The sequence below is a fragment of the Channa argus genome, chromosome 6 (assembly GCF_033026475.1).
Source record: "Channa argus isolate prfri chromosome 6, Channa argus male v1.0, whole genome shotgun sequence".
Taxonomy (NCBI): domain Eukaryota; kingdom Metazoa; phylum Chordata; class Actinopteri; order Anabantiformes; family Channidae; genus Channa; species Channa argus.
In genome coordinates, this window is record NC_090202.1 from 8170740 (window position 1) to 8195599 (window position 24860).

At 39.8% G+C, this 24860-nt stretch overlaps 1 protein-coding gene across 4 annotated transcripts in view; it reads right to left on the minus strand.

Annotated features, from left to right (window-relative positions):
- Positions 1 to 9584: 9584 nt before the first annotated feature.
- Positions 9585 to 24860, minus strand: part of LOC137129339 (neprilysin-like) — a 30621-nt gene continuing 15345 nt past the window's right edge. For all 4 annotated transcript variants that reach the window (XM_067508372.1, XM_067508373.1, XM_067508375.1 and 1 more), the window contains exons 5-23: positions 21055 to 21135; positions 20549 to 20644; positions 20338 to 20456; positions 20090 to 20158; positions 19409 to 19543; positions 18731 to 18832; positions 18499 to 18635; positions 18244 to 18337; positions 16636 to 16764; positions 13696 to 13794; positions 13516 to 13593; positions 13215 to 13318; positions 12846 to 12904; positions 12619 to 12738; positions 12099 to 12232; positions 11620 to 11685; positions 11178 to 11273; positions 10838 to 10914; positions 9585 to 10731 (exon numbers count right to left, since the gene is read on the minus strand). In XM_067508372.1, the coding sequence (XP_067364473.1) occupies positions 10632 to 10731; positions 10838 to 10914; positions 11178 to 11273; positions 11620 to 11685; positions 12099 to 12232; positions 12619 to 12738; positions 12846 to 12904; positions 13215 to 13318; positions 13516 to 13593; positions 13696 to 13794; positions 16636 to 16764; positions 18244 to 18337; positions 18499 to 18635; positions 18731 to 18832; positions 19409 to 19543; positions 20090 to 20158; positions 20338 to 20456; positions 20549 to 20644; positions 21055 to 21135 (1895 nt within the window). In that variant the 3' untranslated portion in view covers positions 9585 to 10631. The remainder of the gene's footprint in view (positions 10732 to 10837; positions 10915 to 11177; positions 11274 to 11619; positions 11686 to 12098; positions 12233 to 12618; positions 12739 to 12845; positions 12905 to 13214; positions 13319 to 13515; positions 13594 to 13695; positions 13795 to 16635; positions 16765 to 18243; positions 18338 to 18498; positions 18636 to 18730; positions 18833 to 19408; positions 19544 to 20089; positions 20159 to 20337; positions 20457 to 20548; positions 20645 to 21054; positions 21136 to 24860) is intronic.

A 24860-nucleotide genomic window follows, 5' to 3' on the forward strand; every position in this document is an offset into this window, starting at 1 on the left:
ATAGTTTCAGATGTCTAAAACATTATTTCCTTTACTGCCTACGCCAGGTACAACTCGGGGCCTTGTGCTACAACAAAACACAACATGAATTTTGGGCAGTTTACATAGATTCATTATGTTTGTAGTTGAAATGAAAAATACCAAGAATTCCCTCTAGAGACTAAATGTCTAACCCCAGGTGCAGCAGCACCTCCAGAGGGGATACAGTAAGCAGAGCCCAGGGCACAGCTGGGACTAGGTCCACAGAGAACCTGACGTGACTGACCTCCAGAGGATGGAGGAAAAGCATCAAGTTTCTGTCAGTGATATAATGCTTGTATGTTGAAGAGAGGGGAACAAGCTTAAGATAGATGGGACTGATAAAGTGTAAGGATGGATTTAATTCCAGGTCCACCAGATTTGTTCCACCCGGCCCTGCCGGATACCGACGTAAACTCTCCATTGCACAGAGCCTGGCAATGCACCCGTCACAACAAAAACATTAGAGGGGAGAGAGGCGCCATGTCCAAAAGAGGTAAGAAACCCACATTCCAACCAGAAGAGAGAGACGTAAAAATGAACCAAATCTCTCCATATCCTCCCAACACTTTGTAACTGTGTCTATATTTGTCTCTCTAGATGTGGGTCCAGCAGCTTCATCCCACAAACTCTTCTCTGTTCTGCTGATGGTTGGATGGATTGTTGGCTGCACAGCAGTTGTCTACTTTGTCTTCCTATTTGCTTGGGTACATATTTTTCTTTATATGTACATCAGTGAGCACTACAGTAATAGTCTGGCACTGTTGGTCTGACAGACTACCCACCACTTGGATCCAGACATAGGTTGCTGAGATATTGCAACAAGTACTGCAAAGATTCCAATTGAACCTTGTACAGGTGATTATGTTGGGTTGAGGTTAGTATGACGGTGGATCTGGGTTAGAGTTGGAGATACACTGCGGGCTTAATTTTGATGATTCCGGTCTGGGTGGGAGGCTTTCAAATGTATAATGTCAGTGATGTTCTCACAGCTATTGAAAGACTAAGCTTTGTGTGTGTGGATGAGGCACAAAATATATTTGTAGAGTATCTGCAGTGTCAGACCAATTGAAATTCATAGGGGTCTAATTTAGCCTGTGCACCGCTAATGGATTTTGATTTTCTTTCTTTGGCAGAAAAGAGAAGTGCGATGGAGAAATTGAATTCATCACAGAAATCAAATTCTTCTTCCAGAGAATACAAGAAAGAAAAGACCATCTATATGTTTTGATATTAATTTTCTGGATAAAGACTGACACCTTTTTTGGCAGATGTGGAAATGCTGTTACAATGCTGATAAATTGAGCAATGGATTGTGATGGATTTCTGCCCTGGTCTAGTGGTAATGATGTTTAGTGCTGAAGATAGTTTCCTTTGACATGAATAATCATCTGTCCTGGTATAAATGATTAAATAAACATATTTCTGTATCTGTATATCGTGTAATCATCTGTGTCTTTTACACATAACAATTTGAAATACATACACACAATTTTGCTATTAAATACATGCTATAATAAGAACATGTACTTTTTTATGAACATCAGATACGATGCACTTTAGTTTTTCAAGTCGCTGCAAAAACGGGCAGTGTTTTAAAACAAAAGATAGCGACTGGATATACCTGTGCGTGTGGATTAGCCTTGTGTATCCTTTGTGTATTCATGTCACACAGCTGGGCATCAAAAATATCGGGTGTTGGGACTGGCAATGCCGTTGCCATGGCTACAACAAGTCTGTCTTTTATTATTTTGAGTAGTCTCTCACACTCTTGTTGTTTTTGAAGAGAAAAACAATGGAAAGAAAATTGGGTGAAGAGCTACACATACACACTTTTAATTATTTTATGCTGAGACGAGCCTGGAGGACATTTTGCTGCTAATTTGTTTTATCAATAGCAAGCACTTGTTGTACAATTTTACTTTGGGCAACATACTGAACTTTTAAGCTGAAGAAAGCAAACCCTGAAATATTTCAGTCAATACTCAAAATTAAGCTAGAAGCCATCAAGCAACTCCTGTTTGCCCGACATGTCAGCTCATAAGTTGCCATAATATTTGAGCCTCCAAATGTTTAATCGTAGCACTGTCAGCTTCAAGGAGCATTTTGAAGTCTGCATTTAATAACAGGGAATTAGATTGTCGGGCTGTTACTGCAGGTTGTGCCACATCCACTTTCCAGTAAGCAGGAGCTATGAGCTTTATAAGCCTCCATAGGTCAAATAAGCCTGTACTTTTGCTGTTTTGTTAAATGCAAACATCAGTCTGACATGTAAACGTTCTGTAGCACAGCCATGCATTAGGGTTGGCGCAGACACGTGCAGGCAAACATCTTAATACATGCAGTCTTTCATGCACACGTGCGGTAATAGCTTATGGTCTTTTTACTCCAACAGCAAAACACCCACAAGACACACAACCCTCTATCACAGCCCACAGTGATTTGAAATGTGTCGGAAATAGATCAGTCTGTAGGTGGTGGTACCTGTACATTACTTGTGTTTCTGCAATTGTGGATTATATTTCTTGTTTGCAGAGTGTGATGCACTTCACTTAAAAGGGAATGTATTTGTCAGCACACGAAGGTGACTCCAAATGTTTCATGCTGATGTTTCATAGTAGTAATAATAATAATAAATGCAATTTTTGGCATCATTATAGTTTATTGAGTTCTAAGGATGTATACTATTTTTTAATTTCTCTTGATATTCTAATAGTAGAAATACTGGAAATATAAGCATTAGTGTTAGCAGTACCGCTGGTGTTTGTCTGGTGTTTAGAACTGGCCTGAGGCGAGTTGTTTCAAAGCCCAGGGGTGTTGAGGTAAAGCGATGATTCCTTTGGTCTCAAACTTGTTGTGTGGACCTCAAAGAGAAAAGAGCACAACATGGGAATCTGATGCTGTCCACCAACACATAGGGAATTCTCAAGTTTGTTACAGCGGTAGCTTTAGGCCAGTTCCAGCTGTGCTTCAAAAATAAAATCAATAAAACCTTAAAATAAACCCTGTTAGAAAAAGCCACAATTGGACTACTGTGGTCTTCTTGTAACTACAGAGCTGCTACCTTCTGAACACACTTAAGATCTGAAAGCAGCATTAGAACCAGACATGAGGGGATAAAATACTAATTGACTTTCCCTGGATGATTTAACTGGAGAAGATGGACTCCACGGCTCTTTATGACTCATTGTTCATGACTCAAACATTTGGGATATTCTTATGAGAATCCAATATTTCTGAGTATGAAAATGTACAGTATAACAACGCAGGAAACAACTCAGTCTGTGTGATTATGGAGCCGTAGTAAATGCGAAACCCCTGCAGAATACGGCTTGTCAAAAAAGAAGTGGAAAGCCGCACTGTGACAGAAAATGGGTCATATCAGCCGAACCAATAAAGTGCTATGACCTTCATGCCAGTCGGAAACTCGAAGCAGTTAATTAGAATTGTCACTGACTGCACTGAGATGTAAAAGTAATGAAACTGATCTTTCACTTGTCTGTTGCTGAAAGAAGAGCAATGGGTTATTTTAAACAGTCTCAGCAACTGTCCAGTACCCTCAGTCACGACTAGGCCCCTGGATTTGTTTAGAATTTAAATTATTGGATTGTATGTGTAATAGAGAGGCTGAAATAGGCTGAATTACATGATTAAAAAGAAGAAAAAGAGGGAAAGGGTAAGTGCACTGCACTAGCCTGGTCAAAATGTGAGGAGAAAAAAAAAGCATGAATGACTTTCCTCCACTCTGCAATTATACAGATGACATCAGTTACTAGAATATGTGGCCTAAAGTACATTTAAGTAAACCAACATGTGAAGAATTAATCAGATCCAGAGCAGAAAACAGCACATGGTTTTATGTTTTATGTTTAAATGGACAAAACATTCTGTAACGTTCTTTATTTTTGATTTATGAATCAAAGTGAAATGAGATTATTGTACCAGTTTAAAGTCGATCACTGCAGGCTCAGATATACAGTGCAGATAAGCTGAGCGGCCACAGGATGTCGCTGTTTTGCATTAATTCTAGAGACAGTAAAGCTGATTATAAGAAGTAAAATTTTATGTCAATTGATAGAAATACATTAATGGAAAATATTTAGCCATGACTGTAATATATATTGAATAGGTGTTTATATTCTGTTTGTCCTGAGTGTCCACAAATACATTTCAGCATTTGTGCAGTAAATGTTAAATGTGTCTCCTTCTCTATGTGAATGATATTTGAAAACAGCTGTGACACTACAGACTCTGCTGTGAGCATTTTCTCATTTTCTCCCATTCCTGCAGAGAGGGGCTGAAGGCTGGGGGGATAAATGCAATTCATCTCAAAAACTCCAAAGGGAAGAGATGACTTTCACCGTGTTAGGTCAGGGCTGCTGCCATAGTAGGTCAGTTACCGTTTGTCTGTAGTCATATTAGCAGCAAAACTGTTCAAATTTTTCTTGTTAATCATTTTTCAACACACTTCTGCTTGCTATTGCATTTTAATTTGTTGTCTTCATCTCTCAACATCCCTATCCAATCTGAACAATTTAACCTTTTAGCCAAAACAAATATAAGTGAGTAAACCATTCCAACCACTGTAGCACGCACATGTAACCAGTCTATTTAGATTACAAGATCTTCCCCCAACAGTTAGCGTGGTGTTATGTAACTTCACAATTTGTAGTGGGTTGTTAACTCCTAAAGTGGCAAAATCTTTAGTTAACATTGCCAGTAATCCAGTTACATCTGTTTCACACAGAGCCAGAATGTTTCACATTCCTACAAATGCAAAACGGCATGATGAAGTTCATAGAGATTATGCCACACTCACCTACGATGCACTATTGGGAAAATATCCAAAGAGAAATGTGGTCAGATAATATTAAAGCATTCTAAACTGTATTTTTATTCTGTTTATTTTGAAGCTAAGCTAAGAAATCCTTATTTAACACAATTGATTACCTAATCCTGGAGATAGTTGTTTCAAGTATTATTACTCCATTATATGGTCATTATCAGTTGTTATGATTATTATAATTATACTGCAGCTGGGGAAAACTGCATCTACCATTAGGCCAGAAGGTGCATATCACTGATGTGTTTTATAATTAGGTATTAGTGATTTGACAGCAGCAACAGGCACAGTGGGGAGCGTAACAAACCCAAAGCAAAAAGGTCTGCGTAAGAGATGAGATCAGAGTGGACATGTGCAGGTTTCAAAACACAGGACTTTCAAATAAGAAGAAGCTGGAAATTTCCAGTTATTACAGCCATGACACTGAAGGTCAGGAACAATAGGGCAGCCTCCTGACCCAACCGGTGGTGGAGTAAATGATGTACTAACTCATATTAATCTCCAATCTTTCACATTTAAGTACAAGTTTAGATAAACAAAATTAATCTTCCTGAAACATCAAGTTAGAAAAGTTTCAGTTTAGCTTTTGTGCATATTGTAGGACAAGAACAGCTTTGATAAAAGTAAGATTTATTTAGATAAACAGGACAGACCTGACTGCTGCCCCTCATGCCCCTCATCAGCAAATTCCTTCAAATGCTAACAATGTTAACTGGCTGCCTCTTACTTTCTGTAGTTCTTGATGCCAAACAGTTTCTCATAAACCTCTAAAATAACCTATAATGTTCTTCCAGGATTGGTTTTAGGCCCCAACGTCTGTATCCATGTTACCGTTCAGTGATACACTTGATACACTTTTTAGACGTAGCCTATGATTATTATTACAGAACTCATTAGAGCTTAATGAGGATATGTTTAAAAAAACCTCAAAGGCTAAATCCCTGCAAGATATGTCTAAAACTCTGACTTAGTAGCCAATAGTACTCGGCATCATCTACCCGAACTTTAGGGCTCACATGGATCATATCTCCAAATCTGTTTTGTATCATCTCAGAAATACAGCTAAAGTATTTCCTGCTGACGTATATGCACTAGGCAAGACGGTTGTTATGCTTTTCAACCTGGTTTTGAAAAAAAAAAGCTGTAAATCACATTGGCTTCAGATGTCGATCTCCTGAGCGCTGACCAGGACCTGAAGGTCCGCACTCACTCAGTTACATCAGTTTTAAAGCCTTCACACTTTGTGCCTGTCAGTTACAATGTTGATTTTAAATTTCCAGCGTATGAACCAGCATGACCCCTCAGGTGCTCATGGCGTGGGTTTTTAAGTTGTTCTAATGTTCAGGGCGAAAACGTTTGGTGAGGCAACGTTTAGTTTTTGTCTCAGTATCAGCTTGTCGTCTATCTGTAAAGCATGTGTGTTGTACTGTACAAATAACCTTCTTTGAATCATTGAAGCTCACTGGTTTGCCTTTAGTTTTCTTGATTTTTAATGCTCAGTATGAGAGGCCAACTGTACCACTTGTGTCATTCTTTAATAAACCTCGATGTGTTGTTTTTCTGTTGCTCGTAAAGTAAAGACTGAGACTGGCAAACCAGCACACTACTGTAGACCACAGTGAACTGTTTTTTTCGTAATACCAGTTGGTTTTCAAGGCAATTCCAACTTTTTAACAATAAAAAAATAAGTCTCTTCAAAATCAGAATGGGCTGTTATCAGTGGCCTTCCTCTATGAGAGGAGAGTGAGAGTGCACTTCAGAATAAGAGCTCCCTTCCATCAAGTGAGCCCCGTGCCAGCTAATTTCCCTTCTGAAACACTTTCTTTTTGACTATCCTAATACATACTGTGCACATCTCTGTCTCACATGTGATATGGCCTCGAGTATGCATGCAGCTGCATTGTACTGACTTTTCACACACCTCAGACGCCACACACTGTCCCAAACACTGCTACACAGTTATTACAACCACGAAGGCACACACACTGATAGGCATTCCTGAGGCTGCATACCCAGTTCCCCGCTTCAAATACACACACACACGCACACAAACACACCAACGTTAGGGCCACCCAAAGGGCACATGAAAGAAAACTGTGCCTATTTCTAGCCATAAAGCCACAGCGGGGAGCAGAACTTTATTTTGGGAGCAAAAACAAAAGAAGGTCTAGAATGTGTGACTTTTCTAAAAAAACTGTCAAAAACCTTAAGTGCACAAGTGTTACTGATGTGTTTTTTTTTCTCAGCGATAGACATTTTTTTCACTTAAGTATCATTTCTTATTCCTGTGAAGTTTATACCTGACAGACGCCCCACCCCCAAAGCTCCGTGTTACCTCACGATAAAGCATCAGCCGAGTATAGTTTTCATAGTGCAAAACAGCCTCTATCCATCGTCCTGGGAACGTGCTGAAGTGCTGAAATGTTAGCTGTGATGATTGTTAGCATCGCTGCTAATGACAAGGAGGGTGAGAGCACGAGGAAATGGGGTGGTGTGAACCTTCAATTATTTGCCAAAGTGCCACCAGCCAGTGAGAACAAAAGGGGGGAAGCCAGGCAGCAAATAAGCAATTGTAACTGATATTCAGCTAAAACCAATATTTGAATGAGTCTCTTGAATGAGAAATGGAAATGAATTCACACACACTCACACAGGCTTGTTATAATACTTTCACTCTGAATGAAATAATAAGTACTACATGATGCCTGACACTGATCTCTATGACTCTGCCACATTGGTGACATTTTGAGGAATCTGGAGCAGTTGCCCACAAATGCCAATGGTCAGCTCCACCAATCAGAAGGATTCATACTGAAGTTTTCGAAGAATCCACGATAATGCTATAATTGATAGGATATTTCATAACGTGGTAGCAGCCTCTAAAATGTCACAAACTTTGCAACTTATTTTCGTGTACTTGCAAAAGTGTGTGTTGGCTCTGCCCCCTGTTAAGCTTCCCCCTATTCCTTAAGACATGTTTGTCACTTGCCTTCAAAGTTTGATATTTGTGGTGTTCGTGCTCATTAACCATGTCCTATACATTCTCTGTGCCTATACATTCTCTCTTTTGCCTTAATCCCGGGAAGTTTTTAATGTATTTATGGTTTTGTTTCTCTCTGACTGCTTACCTCTTCAGTTTTACCTTGGGAACAAGCCAGCTCTGTGCAAGGAAATGTGCTTGCCGGTTCATTGCAGCATGGGGTATATTTACTAGTATGTAGCTTGGGAGCTTCCATAAAGATATTGCACATTCATTTGTTTGCATGCCTTTGACTAACTTCACACATTAGCCCCTGCTCATCAAATGCTTATAGTTCCAATTAGCAAGGAAAGAGTTTGGACTAATGCTACGTTTGATCACCTTTTTCCTTCTCTATGGGAATTATGAAATTAAACTAAACCCCCACATTCATACTCCCCTTATGTCAACACTGGTGTAAATTGAGATACTGGCTGAAACAGAATGTCTTTAACTTCTGAGTAAGAACATCACTGACTGATTGTGAAGAGCAAAAGGAGATAAAAAAAAAGATAACATACTTTAAAGTAAAAAAAAAAAAAAAAAATTAATTTCAGTCAACTCAGCAATTTAAGTTCAACATTAAAAAAAATGTTTCAAGCAGAATTAAAGTGTCATTTTATTGTGCCCAGATGTATGTTGAAGCCTGAAATTAAAGTAACATGCACACACTAGCACACACACACACACACACACACACACACACAAACACACACACACACACTTGCCCACACACACACACACACACTCACACACACAAACACTTTTAGAATGACTCCCCTGCAGACTCAAGTTATTTCAAGATTTATTTGTAAGAAAAAAAAGCTCCATATCATGATTATTACTCATTATTATAAAGTATCTAAATACAGGCAACTGAGGTATATCTGTCTGTCTACAGGTGGAGTGTGAGAGAGATGCAAAAAGAAAGGAGAGCCTGAGGGAGTCAGTGACAGTGACAGAGAGGCAGAAAGCTTGTATAAACAATGACAAGGAAACTCAGAAGAAGTGGTCTACACGATAGCAGTGCATTACTGCACTAATTACTGAAAAGGCAAAAGTAAAACTTTTCCACAATTAACAACCTTGTGTCATAGCCCTAGTTACACTTTAACAAAGAAAATAAAGCCAGACTAAATTGGGATCCACTGACTTAATACAACATTTACTTTTAAAAGATTCATTGGGTTTCCAGCAAAAAGCCGGCCCTCAGTTTGCAATTAACCTTCTTTCCAATGCTTATCATATTATCATTTGATATTTGCTTCAGTTTGTATGATAAAAGTGAAATATACTGTTTTTGTCAAGAGTTAGTTTTAAAGATCAGAAGGACTTCACCACACTATATTAAATATTACCTTAATGCTAAAAATAAATTAGTCTGGCTCGGTTTTTGACTACCTGGCACCTTTAAAACTCACATATTAAAAACGTAGAATTTGTGTGTTTAATCCATACAAAGAATGAAGTTTAAAGACTCCAAGTGTCACCCAGCAGAGATGCCATGATGTGCTTTCACACTTAGTTTTTGTACTGATTAAACAAACGGAACATAACACAGTATATTAAGTAGTGACTCTTAGAGGTGCCAGTCGTCGTTTCTATGGACAGAGCCAGGCCATTTGTTTCCGTGACTGGTTTTTATGCTAAGCTAAGCGCTAACTTGGCATCTGGCTGTAGCAAGACAGGGGAGTAGCATTGATCGTTTTATCTCTCTTAACTCTTGGCAGGAAAAAAAAAAGCCCTGTTGCCATAAAGTCAAACTATTAATGTTACATTTCCTTCTCCTTTGTTCTTCTGTGACTACACACAAAGTAGCATGACAGACCATATAATACAAATCAGTAGGCCGTGATAATAATGACCAGGTAAAAAAAAAACTAAGAATCAACAGAGAGACACACGGGAGGTTTTCTGAATATGTAAAAGGAATCTGGTATCTGTCGACTGTCAGCTCAAGTGATTCATGACCAGCTGTTATCTTAAAGGCAATAAACTTCATTTTGGTTTGATTTGAAATACTGCTACTACAAGAAACTAACTGTAATTAGGCCTTTACCATTAAACATAGAACAATATTGTGTAATCTGTGTTTGCGGTTAAGTACTTACTGGTTTATTGAACAAAATAAAGTCCGATTTTCTGGAATAATTTACCTAATCTAAATCTATGTATAACCAAAGAGTATATTACAGGTGTATCAGTGTATAGGTGAAGGCTTAAACCACCTGAGGTTTTTTTGTGCCATCAAGCTCAGTCCCACATACAGTATAGTGGTTCAGCCCTGTTTTATGTGTATGATTGTGGGTGGGTATGTGACGTTTTCAGATGCCAGTGGGTTTGAGCACATTTGTCTGTCTGCCCCTCTCTTGACTGAGACACACATAAACATTGGTAGTTTCAGAAATTACTTATTAAAGTAAAATTACAAAAACAGAAAAGGAAACAAAAGGAGTGATTGTATCCAGTGAGTAGCAGAAAAATCAGGCTGATTGAATGAACTACAGTATCAGACGAGTCAGAGGGACAGTTCGCCATCTGTTCGTGTAAGTACGGTCCCATGCTGTCCTCAGAGGAAGTGCATACTGCAGTGTCAGTCCACCAGCCCTGGTCCATCCAAAAAATGAGTCAAGAGGAGCTTTCACTTCCCGTAGCCACCCACGAGTGCTCCAACAGTCAGAGGGGACAGATACTTAAGGGTGGACAGGGACAACCCATGTCAGAACAGTCTCCGTCCCAGTGGTCTGTGGATCACCAGACACGGCAGATGTTGTCGGGGCTCATGTAACTGCTCTTGTTGCAGTTAAATGCTTTGGCAAACTCGGGGAAATTCTGAAGGGATCCCAGTACTCTGCGGTGGATAAAGATTTAATTTAATTGATTTAGTTGTATGTATTAGAATGTTACTTTTCATAGAAATGTACACAGTACATGATTCTGTGAAATTTTGTGTTTACCTGAATTTCCCTGGACTGTGTACATCTATTTTAATAGAATTAACAGCTTGCTCTGGTCGTTGTGTTCCACACCACACCTGAAAAGGCTTAAGATTAGCGCATGCTGTACTACTGCAGACTGTACGGCTTCCTATTTATCCATCCTAACACCCATACAGCAAAAGCCTTCATTTTTCCACCCAGTTTAATCCATTCGGTACAGTGATCCAAGCATTATTTCACCACCCAGAGACACCACAGTATCAGAAACAAACAAACTAATTAAAAAGGTTTTAGGTTTATGAAAACACCACAATATATATACACATTCCAATAGCGCATTGATCAATCCATCTACTACCTGAGCGAAGTTTAGGAAAAAGAGTTGATCGTGAGAAAGGTCAATGCCTGGTAGTGGTGGCTCTTCTCCATGTTCTTTAACGTAGTTCTTGTAGGCCTACAGTATAAAAACAAGACACATTATATTAAATACAGAGAAAGAATTTCATTGTAATGTGTATTTGTTACATTCTACCCAAGAATACAGTATACAGTGAGAGAACTAAAGTAAGAAAGTAAGTATCATCTTATATTGCGTTCAAATATGTGAATACTCTTTCTCTGACCAACAAACTGACAAATATTGTTGTGTTTGCAACAGCTAATGAGTAATAGACATCTCAGAAGGACGTGTCTATTACTGTTAGGAAGCCGTTAACAACAACAAGCCATAGACCAAATCTCCTATCTCTTTTGTAAACCAAGGTTATAAAAGTTTCCTCCTTTGTTTGTGGGCTCATTACCTGATATGCCTGTCGTATCCCTCCATTGTCAGCAATGTTCTCCCCAAGGGTGTTGTTACCATTTAACTAGAAAAAGGACATGTGGAGAGAGAACACAAAGATTGTAGAGGAAAAAAGGATAAAGGGAGATTGTAATATTTTTTTCTACTGCATTTCAACAAATCACAAATATCACTCTTTGGGAAAAAATAATTTTCCCAGGGTATAAAAAAGGAATTGTTCAAAGCGATAGGGCAGAGCACTAGAGACAAAGAGCGGGAGAGAGAGTTGTCAACACAAAATATTAAAACACCTGAAGCAGGGAGAAGATATGGCTGCATATCTTGGGGAATTAAAAAAATAGAAAGGGTGGCAAACAGGACAGCAAATAAATGAGAAGAAAGCAAGGTTGAGGGTAATATGAGAAATTTCAGCTGTACAGTACATCAAAACCTGATATAAAAACGAGCGAAGAAGAGAGATTGTCTACCAGGACATACATGAAGGCCGTTTGCAAGGTCCCAAGAGAAGTTGCTGTATTGATCCACAATGCACTTGGACAGCTCCAGGAACCTGTGAGTGGAGTCTGGTGTCCACCAGTCCTTCAGGTCACCATCTTTGTCATAATTACGGCCTATGAAAAAAAAAGCCAGATGGATGGTGGCTGGATTTGATCAACAAAACAAATTCTACCCCAAAAATACACATTGTCTGGTTAGAGGGCACTCAAATCCCGCAATCTTCCATTCCATCGTATTCATTTTCATTGTTTTTCCAAGCGATTTGTAATTGTGGATCAGTATAAAGGTAATTCTGATGTCTTTGAAATACATCATACTTAATAACTTCAAATAACCCGATAAAAATGAGTGTGGTGAAATCTGATCTGAGCCAGCACAGAGAAATGGCATTTTCTGAAATGGTACCAGTTACAGAGAAATAGTTCTGTCCAAACACCAGTGCAAGGTGCCAAAAGTGCCTCAAGGGGGAAACAGAAAGCAACGGTGTGCAAAATCGTACCATTGTCATCGAAGCCATGTGTGATCTCGTGACCGATTACCATGCCGATGCCACCATAGTTGAGAGATTTAGTCTGGCCTTTGCTGAAGAAGGGTGGCTGAAGGATCCCTGCAGGGAACACTAACGCCAAGAAAAACAAAACAAACCGAAACAAATAAATTGGATTGTCTCTACAAAACTTTCCAAAATATTACATTTTGAATAACTGCACGTTTACGTAAAAATACCTATTTGGTTTTTGCTGGATGAGTAGAAGGCATTGACAACAGCAGCTCCAGTTACCCACCTGGAAATTTAAATTTTAAAAAGAGTACAGTAAGGAGGAGGCGCAGCACAATTCACATTCAATAAAACATATTTAAATTAACCTGTATTTAATAATAACCAGACTAATATTAGCATCCCTGCTGTGTTTAGTGGAAGAGTGAGTAGGAGTTTGTGTGGGAGGCAGCAAATGCACCGTGTACAAGTACAAGATTGTGTGTCACACAAGTAAATAAGTCATTTATTATTAGTGATTTACTATACATCGAGGTAAAAGCCTGTTTGCTGAGCATTATTTTCCCCCTCTAACCCGAACCCATGGGGAATCTTACTCCTCTTTGTTGACTTTGACTCTGAGTTTCCGTAGGCGCTTCTTCTGCACATGTTCCAGGTTCTGTAGGATGTTTTCAAAGTATCTATCTGCATGGTAGCTGAGCTAACGCCAACACACCGCCAGGAGAAGAGAAACAGGAGCATTAGCAATGACGAGAGCTATCAACACCCGTTCATTTCACCAGCAAAAGCTTGCATAAGCCAAGAGTCGGCCAAGATGTTTTCATAGGACTGATATGCAGGTACAATGAACCTGCTTTGTATTCTGCAACATCCACCATCGCAGCATTACACACTCACATCTTTGTACTCATTGTTAAGGTATTCATCATCTATGATGTTGTCAGAGTACCCGATCCGCTGCCGAATAGCTCGGGCCTAAAGAACGAAGAAGAAAGTAAAACAGACGTGTTGTTCATCACTTATCCTAAAGAACAGTAGACAATGCAGTGCAATAAGACAAAAAATTATAACCAATACCTTCTCTTCAGCTGCTCTCTTGGTCTCAGCATCCATCCACGTCAGGTCATGGAGGTTACTAATGAACACTTCCCGAATATCTTTAATCATCTCCTCCATCTGATACGCACGCACACATAAAAAAAGAGAAACAGCCACAAATTTGTCACTGATACGTGATGTACTGTATGAATATAAAGCAACACTATCATTCAGTACAAACTGTTCATCATGAGTTTTTCTTGTAAGGTGTGCAGAGCTGCAGCGCACAAAACATTCTGGCAACGTATCACACATCAGTGTCGAGGCACTCGGGGTTTCAATTCCGCTGACCTTATGTAATATCACCAGTCATAAAATAATATTATATTCTGGTGTAATAATAATAAGCAGTAACAACAAGTCATGTATTATGCTTAGTGACTGTAAAAGACAACTGAAATTATAGTATGCAAAGTAATCCCCTCAGTTATTTACAAAAGTCTCATTGTGTTGTATTAAAATTCTCCACAGCAGACATGTGATGGACTGCAAGCAGATGCAACTGCATTATTGATAATGCTGCCGATTGACATGATTTAAATATATGCATTTACTTATAATTGCAGTCACCGGTTTTAGGTTGGGTATTTTGTCTGCTCATAAATCTAAATGATATAATAAGTGGTTATGCTGTTGTTCTTAAGCAAATGCAGATGTAACACTAAACACACACTTCTTCAACATTTCTCTCTTCAACATACTTGTCTTCACATCACACAGAACTGGCGCAAATGTTATTGTCAAGATAACGAGATTGTTTATTTTTATATGCTCCAAAATCCACAACAAAAGATATTTTTTCTTCATGAACATGTGGTGGACGTTTAACATTTGTGTAATGTGTGGGAGTCCTAAGTTATAATATTTAGAAGCATGGCCCTGCACACAGAGCGACAGACAAATTACATACCATGATCGGTGGATAGCGAAAGGATTTTTGGCAACAACAAAAACCAAAAAAAAAGTAAAATTTTTTACAAAGTACTAAAGCAAATAAAGAAGCAAAGGGTGTAGGAGGAAAATAATAACAACTACCATGACAAAGAAGGTCACTCTTCCACATCTCCCTAACCACATTCTGACACCACAGCCAGCTGACAGAGGCATTCCAGTGTCTCATCAAATCAGCAGACCCCTCGCTAACACACTGCATAACCACTCGGACAACATGCTGTGGTTCGCCACAAACCAACAGGGACCATACTGATGAGGTTTTTCTGAAAACCTTTTAGCATGCAGCATGTGTGTGTGCATGTGAGTTGGTACTGTGTGCATGCATAGATGTTTGTTATGGCATAAATGCAGGCCTGTTTGCACATTAGAACCTCTATAATTAACATTTCTATACAACGGGATACCTGTTTAATCCCTATATATCATAAAAGTTTGCTTCTATAGACAGTAATCCACTTCTGTTTAATTTAATTTATTCAGTCTTCACATACTGAACACAGTAATGTTCATTTTATCAGTACCTGGAAACCAAACCAGAAAAAGTCTGATGCTGTGTCAAATGTAACTAATAAAAGAATGCACAGAAGCTACAGAAGCTATATTTGATTGCAAATAGCTCAAAGATAACATGATCAGATGTTGAAACTGAGATATTTTTCATTTCATGCCAGCAATATGTAGGGGCAAGGGGCAATGAAAAACTGGAAAAGTTCTACGTGTTAAAAAAGGAACATCAAGCGGAAAATCTCACAACAAATGAGGTTAATTAGTAACAGGTGAGTATCAGTATTCTGCATGTACAGTATGACACATTGCAAGTTCATTTCTCAGATTACACAGTGTCTCAACCTTAACCTCAACCAGCTACTGAAGGATGCTGATGGGACACGGTAGCTGGAGCAGAGGCTACAAGGTTGTGTGGAGCGCAACAAGGTAGAAGAAAAAGGTTCAGTGTGTAGCTGTGGAGTTACACGGTTTCTTACCGAGTTCTGCAGGTTCAGTGAGTTCAGCCATACTTTGAGAAATTTGTCTGATGATGCTGTTTGTGAACGTGCTTGTGAGATTACTGTACGTAAACTTGCATGTACAATTGACCCGTCATCGGCTAAATTGAGAACCAAGAACAATAAATGTTCAATGTTCATCATACAACGATCTCTGGAGTGAAGCATTTGCTGGGCCGTCAGATTCGTCTCTTTTGAGTAAGATCGCCTCTACGAGGACAATATTTGTCTTTGACTTGTACTAGGAAAGGAATAAGTGGCATAAAATGGAAGTAGAATTGTAGTGAAATTAGTATCCATACGTGAAGTATATCTCTGGCTGAAGGGTCAGTGAGGAGTGTTTCATGTGTCCCAGCTGCAGGTCAACTCAGCACACTTACACACATACACACATACAGTACATAGTATGCAAATGTGTTCATATGCACTTGTATGCTGAAAAGGGGGGCAGCCTGTTGCTTTTCAGAAACACAAACACACACAGATCCACATGCTAGAGTGGGCAAAGGTCCAGAAGATGACACTGTGTGAGACACTCTGCATTACGACAGACGTACATGGTCACACACACACATACACACACACACACACACACACACACATACACACACACGTACACAGCTGAGAGTTACAGTGTGGGTGGTGTGGGCATGATAACAAGGAGACCTTGTTCAGTGACTTTCAATGGTGCAAGAAAAAAAAAGTACAGTCCTACGGTACAGACATAAGACACAAAGGTGACAAAAACACTGGTGAGTAAAAGACAGAAATACGTATATGTTCTTACACTGCATGTATGAATAACTTACAGTAATGCATAAACATCTCTACACTGTTTTGTGGCAAACACACAACCTGTATACTGATTATCTCATACCAATTGCGAATGTTCAAACGTGGAATTGAATTCTTGCAGACAATGTCCAACAATAAAGGCAAATAAAATCCACTCTCTACTGACCAGTTCTTTGCTCTTTTCTGAGAAGGCCTCCTGCACATACAGTCGTCCTACAGCGTTGTCCATGTTGTTGTTGACGTAAAGTGCACACTGTCGCCACACTGCCGCTTCTGATGTTGTTCCAGTCAGAGCCTGCAGGGAAAGTAACAAGGCACAGATCAATTAGAGGTGCAGCGTAAACCACTCAGCACACTGGTTAAAGAGGCTCATGGCAATTCTTCATCTGCGCCTTCATTATGCATTACCATTTCACTTAGGACTATAAGGAATAAGACAGGAGGGAAGTGATTAGATTAGGAAGACTGTTAAAATTAGACTTTTAAAAGGGAAGGAAGAATAGGAACAGAACTGGGGGCGAACATCTTGAGCCTGGCTGGTCAGGCGATACTGTGGAATAATTTAAGAAGTCTTACATAGTGTTTTTCACTTTGCACCAACAGGTTTATTTTTAGCAATACCAGCAGCACGGCTTTGGGGATGGCTATGTCATTTGGTCACTTCCAGTTAGGCAAATCTCAACCACCAGATGCTTTCTCATTTGTGCAGAGATGAATCTGGAGTTGGTGGAGTTTTCATCTAGGATTACAATAGGGGACATTTTGGACACTTACTGCATTGCATTTACTTGTTTTTAACCTAACAGGTCACAGGTACAGATATACTGTACATGTTTCTTTCGAATGAAGTGCAAGAACTTTAAGGATCTAATACCTTTCATCTGTTGTCAGGACAAATTGTAATGGTGAGCACATTAAATAATAAAGAAGATCAGTCTTTGGGAGCATGTTGCTGTTAGCTCAACGCCTGACTTGTCTGTTTCCAAAATGTGTGACAAGATGTCACGTAAAAAGAATCTGGGGAAGGAATATGAAGGTAAGCACAGCAGTTAGATCCTGTTCTGTACCGATGGCTGTTCAGCTTCATGCTGTTTTGGGGCCGATGGAGGTGGGTCTACGTTCTCACCACCAACAAACCGCTCTAGAGTTCATTTATGGCCTGAACGAGGCCACATTGAGTGCAGCGTCTTGATACGGTTGTTTCGTTATGTACCCGAGCATGTTGCTGTGTTCAGACCCGCAGACACAAACCACACCAAGGGGGCTGGAAACCCAGGGTTCACTTCAACCAAACACAACCAGGTGGGTTTGAAAACGCCTTAACTCCAAAATGTCTAGCTCAGTGCCTATTATGATGACAAGAAATTTAGGGAATAAACAATTTCCGAACCATACAACCACTACACCATCATGCTGCCCCCTCATAGTTAAAAAGTCCCTGGTTTGAATTCAGCTGTGTGTTTCTGTGTTCTCGTGGGTTTTTCCACTGTGTACTCCAGTGTCCCCCCCACAGTTGAAAGACATCCATTGAAACAAACTGGAGATATAACTTGCTTGTAGGTGTGAATATAAGTGTCTCTGTGTGTGGTCCTGATAGACTGGTGATAGTCCAGGGGATAACCTGCCTCTCACCCGATGGCAGCAGTAATAGGCTCCAGCCTCCCTGCGACCCTCACAGCGGTTAAAGATAATGAATAGATGGATATAAATATTGGAAATTGTTGATCCTTGTTTATATACAGGCAGGTTTAGTGTCAGGGTCCTTGTGGTATACCATGCGGAAGGCTTTCCTGGTGTCCCTGTAAGCTCTGCTCAGGCCCACCACCATGTTCATAGCAAAACGCCACACCATGTAGTTCTGCAGATCCCTGTGAGGAGAGGAACAACGTTAACAAAAACACAACTATTAATTAGTAATGAGTGAGCAGCAGTTTTCATTGCACCCTGTGCTCTCCTGCCCCTACAAACACACACTAACAAACACTCTGTTATACTCCAAACATACACACACACACACACACACACACACCTCTTTGTATATCTGGCCAAGACGAGGTTGAGTCTTCTGTAATAGTTGGGGGAGTAGTTTATGACCTTCTCTGTGTCAGGAACACTGATGTTCACCGTATCCATTATCTTAGCTGTGAAGTAACTCCAGTTAAATGCCTTCAAGACAAGCACAGACACCGGGGGGGGGGAAAAAAACTACATTAGGGAGAAGAAGGAAGGTCAAAAAGAAAAAGACGAGACTTTATTTTTACCTGGGATTCAAATTGAAGAGTAAAGTTGGCGTTCAGATTGCCCAGTTCCATCTTGTTGTAGAGCAACACGGGGTTGTTACGATCCTCCGGTGGATCAGTAGCCTTAGAGAGAAAAAAACATTAAGAATGCTGTCACAGCACAACACGCCTCTTTCCTCACACACAGGCACCATTCCAGCGAGTGGTCCAGCAGTAGAAAACAGATTTCTTTTCTGGTGCTGGAGCCTCGGGAGGCTTCAGGTCTGTAAATGTCAGAGCTCGCACTCTGTGACTGCCTTGTAAAAACCACTAGTCGAGTGGAGGGGAAGTGAAGCATGGCAGCGAGCAGAGCGGAGTGACACAGAATGACAAACGTGGACTGGGAAACCTGTTGGTGTCTGAGAAGAGTTGTGTAAGGATCAGGCTGGTTAACAGCTTGTTTTACACAGCAGCTGCTCCAGACTGGAGCCACAAATACACAGAGAGGAGAGAGGTTTGGGCGACGAATGGAGGCGTGGAGGGCCATACTGTCAGAAGTTGTTCTCCCATTGTGTGAAGCCTGAGATAGAAGATAATATATGCAGTGCTGCTGGAAAACAAGGTCTCCTTCTATTAATTTCTCCAGTGAACAAAAAGGCACAAATTTACTAACTATTTCAGCATCTGCCAGGAAATTGCAAAGTGTGGATGCAAGCTTACATTGGCGATGTCCCTCTCCAGGTCCATAACTCGTGTCACCTCCTCTCTGATGCTGGTTTCATTGATGTGCAGTGCTCGGTCAGCACGGACCAGCTTAGCCAGGTCGATCATGAACTGCTCGTAGGCCCGACACGCCTGTCGAGCACACATCTTGATTTTAGTTTAACAGGAAGAAGTGGAGGTCACTGGTTTTAATTTAGCCTTTGACCAAAAAACCGGAGGTGACAGCATGCACTTACACACAGATACGCATACACACACAGCCCCCTCAAGCTAAGTGCACTTAAGTGCTGTTTTCTGCATATCAATCAAGAGTCCCAGGCAGAGTTTAAAGCAAAACCAGAGCACAGGATGTCTGCTGCAATCCCACACATCTGGTCTGAATTGAGACACAACCAGATCTGTTTTGTTTTGCCTCTTAGATTTTAATCATTATTTACTGCCTCAGAGCGCATTATTATTTATTGTATACACAAACTCATTAAGCATGTAAGTGTGCAAATATGTACCAAGCTAATTCAAATGTTTCCACTGATGCCCTCATCATTTATTGGGTGTCCTGTTTTCCAGAACTAACTCATGCTAAATGACCATGTTTTCACTGTGCATTGGTTAAATGCCTTAATTGTAAGAACACTATAATTAAAAACGTGTGTTTATGCATCTGAACTGTAAACATACCTCTGCGTAGGGTCCAGTGCAGGTATAGTAATCTCTGGACAAAAGGCCGAGGCTGGACTGCTGGTCAAACTGGCACCAAATAAGACAAGAAAACATTTATCCTATAAGCCAAAGAAGTCGGATTTGAAGAAGCTGGTGGGTGGTTATTTTCAAACTTGAAGGATGTGCGTGTGGAAACATTCATACATAAAGTTTTCATAATTTGCAGATGAATGTGGGGACTTTTTTAGCTACAGTTGCACACCTACATGAATGATGTGAGAATTTGAGTCCCTGTCGTCGGTGCCAACAAAAAAGTTCACCAAGAGTTGAGTTCCATATTTCTCATTCAGCTTGGCAATGACATCTTCCAACCTCCATGTTTTACCTGAAGATAAGAGATGCAAGGAACAATGAAGGAGAAAGAATTGCAGTACCTTTCATCTATCGTGTGTGACTGTGTAGAAAACAATGCTTCACCATAGTTGATTTCCCAGTTGTCCACAGCTATAGGCCACTCAAACATGTCTGGCAGCATGTCGAGCAAAGGAGCCCCTCCTCTCTGCTCAATTAAACCTTGAATGGAGAATAAACACAAACAAGAAAAAAAAAATTTTAATGAATATTTATTCACATGTATTTCATAAGTCAGAAATTAAAAAAGCAAAGGAAAACTTATGATTATTATTATTATTATTGTTGTTGTTGTTGTTGTTGTTGTTGTTATTATTATTATATTATATTATATTATAAGTCTAATGTAGCTGTATTAATCTTTGCAAATGTTGGCACATTTGAGGACGTTAATCTGACTTCTAAGCCAAAAATGTTTTTGAACTGATAATTTATTTGTGTCAAAGCTAAAACACAGCAATTGTTACATTTATATTACTTTTATTGTTTTGGACTTTAATGAGAATTAGAAATTTGAAATGAGGACAGCAGAAGGACAAGTCTGTGTTGGCATCTGATGCCTGCTGACTCACTCTCATTTGTGCAGGACTTGTAAAGGGTCTTAGCCTTGGTTAGAGCAGTGGCTTCCCCCTCCACAGTTTTTTCAAGGACCCCTGCAAACAGAGAAAAGAAACACAGCAAGCATGAAGGAAAGGCATACAGGAGCATCGAGTGGACAGAGGGAAGGAAAACAGAGAAGAGAAGGTTCCTAATAACCTCAGGTTCACAATCTTTGTGGATTCAAAATAGATTCCAGCTGTCGTCCAACTGCATTTAATCATAGTAATTAAGCCGTGTTGTCTGTCCGTGTGTCGGAAACTTCCTTCAAGCATAAAGTAATGGCTTCAAAAGCAATTCATAGCATCCAGTGACAAAGCAGACAATAATAAATTATACAAAGGAGGAAAAAGTACATTTTAAAATGAAAACTCTGTCATACACAAACAAGCTTTATAAAGCCGATGGAAAACAAATGTTTATTCTTCTCAGCTGTAACTTTTTAAAGCGACAGTTGTACATACTGTAACGGCAGACTGGCCAAATTATAAGTGACAATATTCAAATGTTACTGAGCAGACGTTAGCCACTTATCACTCTTCTAGCGAAATAAAATTATTTTGAATAATATAATAACTATTGTACTTCAAAGATATCAAACTGTGTACATAATAAAACATGCATTGGGAAGTTGAATTGATTGATTAGCTGAAAAGCTCAATGGCTACGACACCAACAAACACAATAATCACAAAAGGTTTCCCTATAATGTGCTTAAGGTCTTTGTTTTGAGCGATGGGATCAGCAATAAACACAAACTCTCTATCTGTGGCAGTGCAATCAATCTTTTAATTTGGGCAATTAGGAATATTTAGGTCATTTTCTGCAGTGGTCAATGCTGTGATATAAGCTACAAATTAGAGTGGCAACATGCAATTCATGTTTTAATCTTGGGTGACTATAAATGGGCTTAGCATAGCACTGATGATCCGCACGGTGTACTCACGGGGTACTCAATGCGGGGACATCATGGGTAGATAGAAAAGAAAGCTAAAGGTGCGGCCATAAGGGGCCATTTGAAAACAAGAGAACACCAACGCTTGTTTTATTGCCTGCTTTCATTGCCTCTTCAACACCTGTTGTGAGCATATGGACACCAGTTAACTCAGCCTTCGGCTAGACAGTGTTTCTGCGTAGACAGCTAATCAAAATGAGTGAAGTGCTGAGCAATAAACTCCCTCAACTGGGGGGGAGGTGAATGGGGCCAACAATACACCTTTTCTGTGCTGCCTCGAGGCTCTGAGGTGCATATTTGGAGCTTTGAAATGTAATCATTCCTATAGGACCCAATGTCATTTTCTGCAGCACTGATCATGAGGGTGAGCTTAAATAAATGTTCAGCTCATCAAGGTTCTATTTTACGCCCACGCTGTAATTTGGATGTTTTCTGAAAAGCGACTGCAGTGAAAGCAAATGCATTGTTGTGGCACAGTGAGTCAGTCTGTGGCCTCTGTCCTCCAAACCAAGTAAACCTCCCAACTGCTCAACAGGCACATTAAACATTCGCTGATGATTTGTCTTTCCATATCGTGAAAAGAACAAAACTGTGCCTGCACTATTGCCCTCATGAAAGACTGGCTGAACCTGTTTGTAGGGAGTTTACCGTGGTTCAATAGCATGTCAGGGATCCTGGGTGGCACAGGAGTCTTTTTTGAAAAACCTTTCAGAAAGGCCATCTACTTTATGGATTGGGAGCTCAAATTCTGACTGAGCCAACAGCAAGCTGGTTTCGGCTATCTTTATCTACAGCACATATTTGTTTAAGGATGGAGAGAATGTTTGGGAGGGTTTGGTGTGATCCAATGCTTCAGTGCCACCACACTACTTGTTTGATATGATATTAGGAGAGCAGCTTTGTACACAACAGATGAACTATTTAAACCATTATTTATAAGATACAGTATATTATCTTTGAGGTTGAAAGTTTATTCTTAACCACTGTAAAACTATTGTTTTGTAATTTTTTTGGGGGGTGTCTGTGTTCATCTAATATATATGCAACAGTTAAAATCTTATCTATGATGTTTTCAGCTGTGACCTGCCTGTGGTAAATGTCCTCTACGTACAAAATGCATGTAAATGGTTCACCACATGATTGATATGTTATGCCATTAGTTAAAGGAAAGGTACAGACGGTTACTATCTAGGAAAATTATGTTGAAAGCCTCAATGAACTATACAAGTAAAAAATATTTGTCTTTAGACCTCAATTGTATATGTACAAGATGTGTCATGATTTTGTTATCATCGGTATAGTATGTTTGACCATTTCAACATGTTGCATTCATATGGTTTGAGTACAGGAATAAATTACTCAAATGGTCTAGCATAGACCAGGAGGTCAGAGGATTCACAAGACCCTCATTTGGATCTAAAAGACTAGACTCAAAGACTACACAGAGGACAGCGAGATGCATTGAAGAGGATGCACTGTGTCCAAAATGGAAGACCCTGGACTTGGCATTCATGGGAAAGTTCTGGAAACATCAAGATGGCAAGTAACTTTAATACGGAAAGCAAATGCATTGTTGTGGCACAGTGCAGTCTCTGACCCCCCATTACCTCCAAACCAAGTAAACCTCACGCCTGCTCAACAGGCACATTAAACATTCGCTGATGATTTGTCTTTCCATATCGTGAAAAGAACAAAACTGTGCCTGCACTATTGCCCTCATGAAAGACTGCCTGAACCTGTTTGTAGGGAGTTTAGTGTGGTTCAATAGTATATCAGGGATCCTGGGTGGCACAGGAATCTTTTTCGAAAAACCTTTCAGAAAGGCCATCTACTTTATGGATTGGGAGATCAAATTCTGACTGAGCCAACAGCAAGCTGGTTTTGGCTATCTTTATCTACAGCACATATTTGTTTAAGGATGGAGAGAATGTTTGGGAGGGTTTGGTGTGATCCAATGCTTCAGTGCCACCACACTACTTGTTTGATACTATATTAGGAGAGTAGCTTTGTGCACAACAGATGAACACATTGATACATTCTAATATCTTTGGGGTTGCAAGTTTATTATTAACCACTGTAAAAGTATTGTTTTGTAATTTTTTTGGGGGGGTCATCTAAAACATATGCAACAGTTAAAATCTTATCTATGATGTTTTCAGCTGTGACCTGCCTGTGGTAAATGTCCTCTACGTACAAAATGCATGTAAATGGTTCACCACATGATTGATACAGGAGTACAGGAATTAATTACTGAAAAGGTGTAGCATAGGCCAGGAGGTCAGAGGATCCACAGGACCCTCATTTGAATCTAAATTGTAGAGTCTCACTAACCAAAGACTACACAGAGGACAGATAGATGCACTGAAGAGGATGCACTGTGTCCAAAATGCCCAGACCCCAGAGTTCTGGAAAACATCAAGATTGCAAGCAACTTTGATACGTAAAGTAGGACAATGGAATCATTGCATGGGTTTGTGGCTAAGCAGAGAAACCCTTAGTAAATAGCACCTCTGAGCTTAGCTCACATTAACCTGGAGCCCTGTTCTAAAAATAATGTTCCTATACAACTAAACTGCAAGAGATTCCGTTTTCCTGAGAAATGTGATTTCAACCACATTACATTTGCTGTGAACATAATGAGAATATGTTGACATGTAACATAAATGGGGATTTGCAAATAGAGTGTTGATACTGAACATACTGATATATTCAGTCAATGTTACTAGACAACATATTTTTGTCATTAAATGTATCCGATCTTGCAGCAAAATATCCGGTTGCAGGTACAGGAGCTCGCTAGGGTCAGAGGGTTGTGACAGGGTTGTT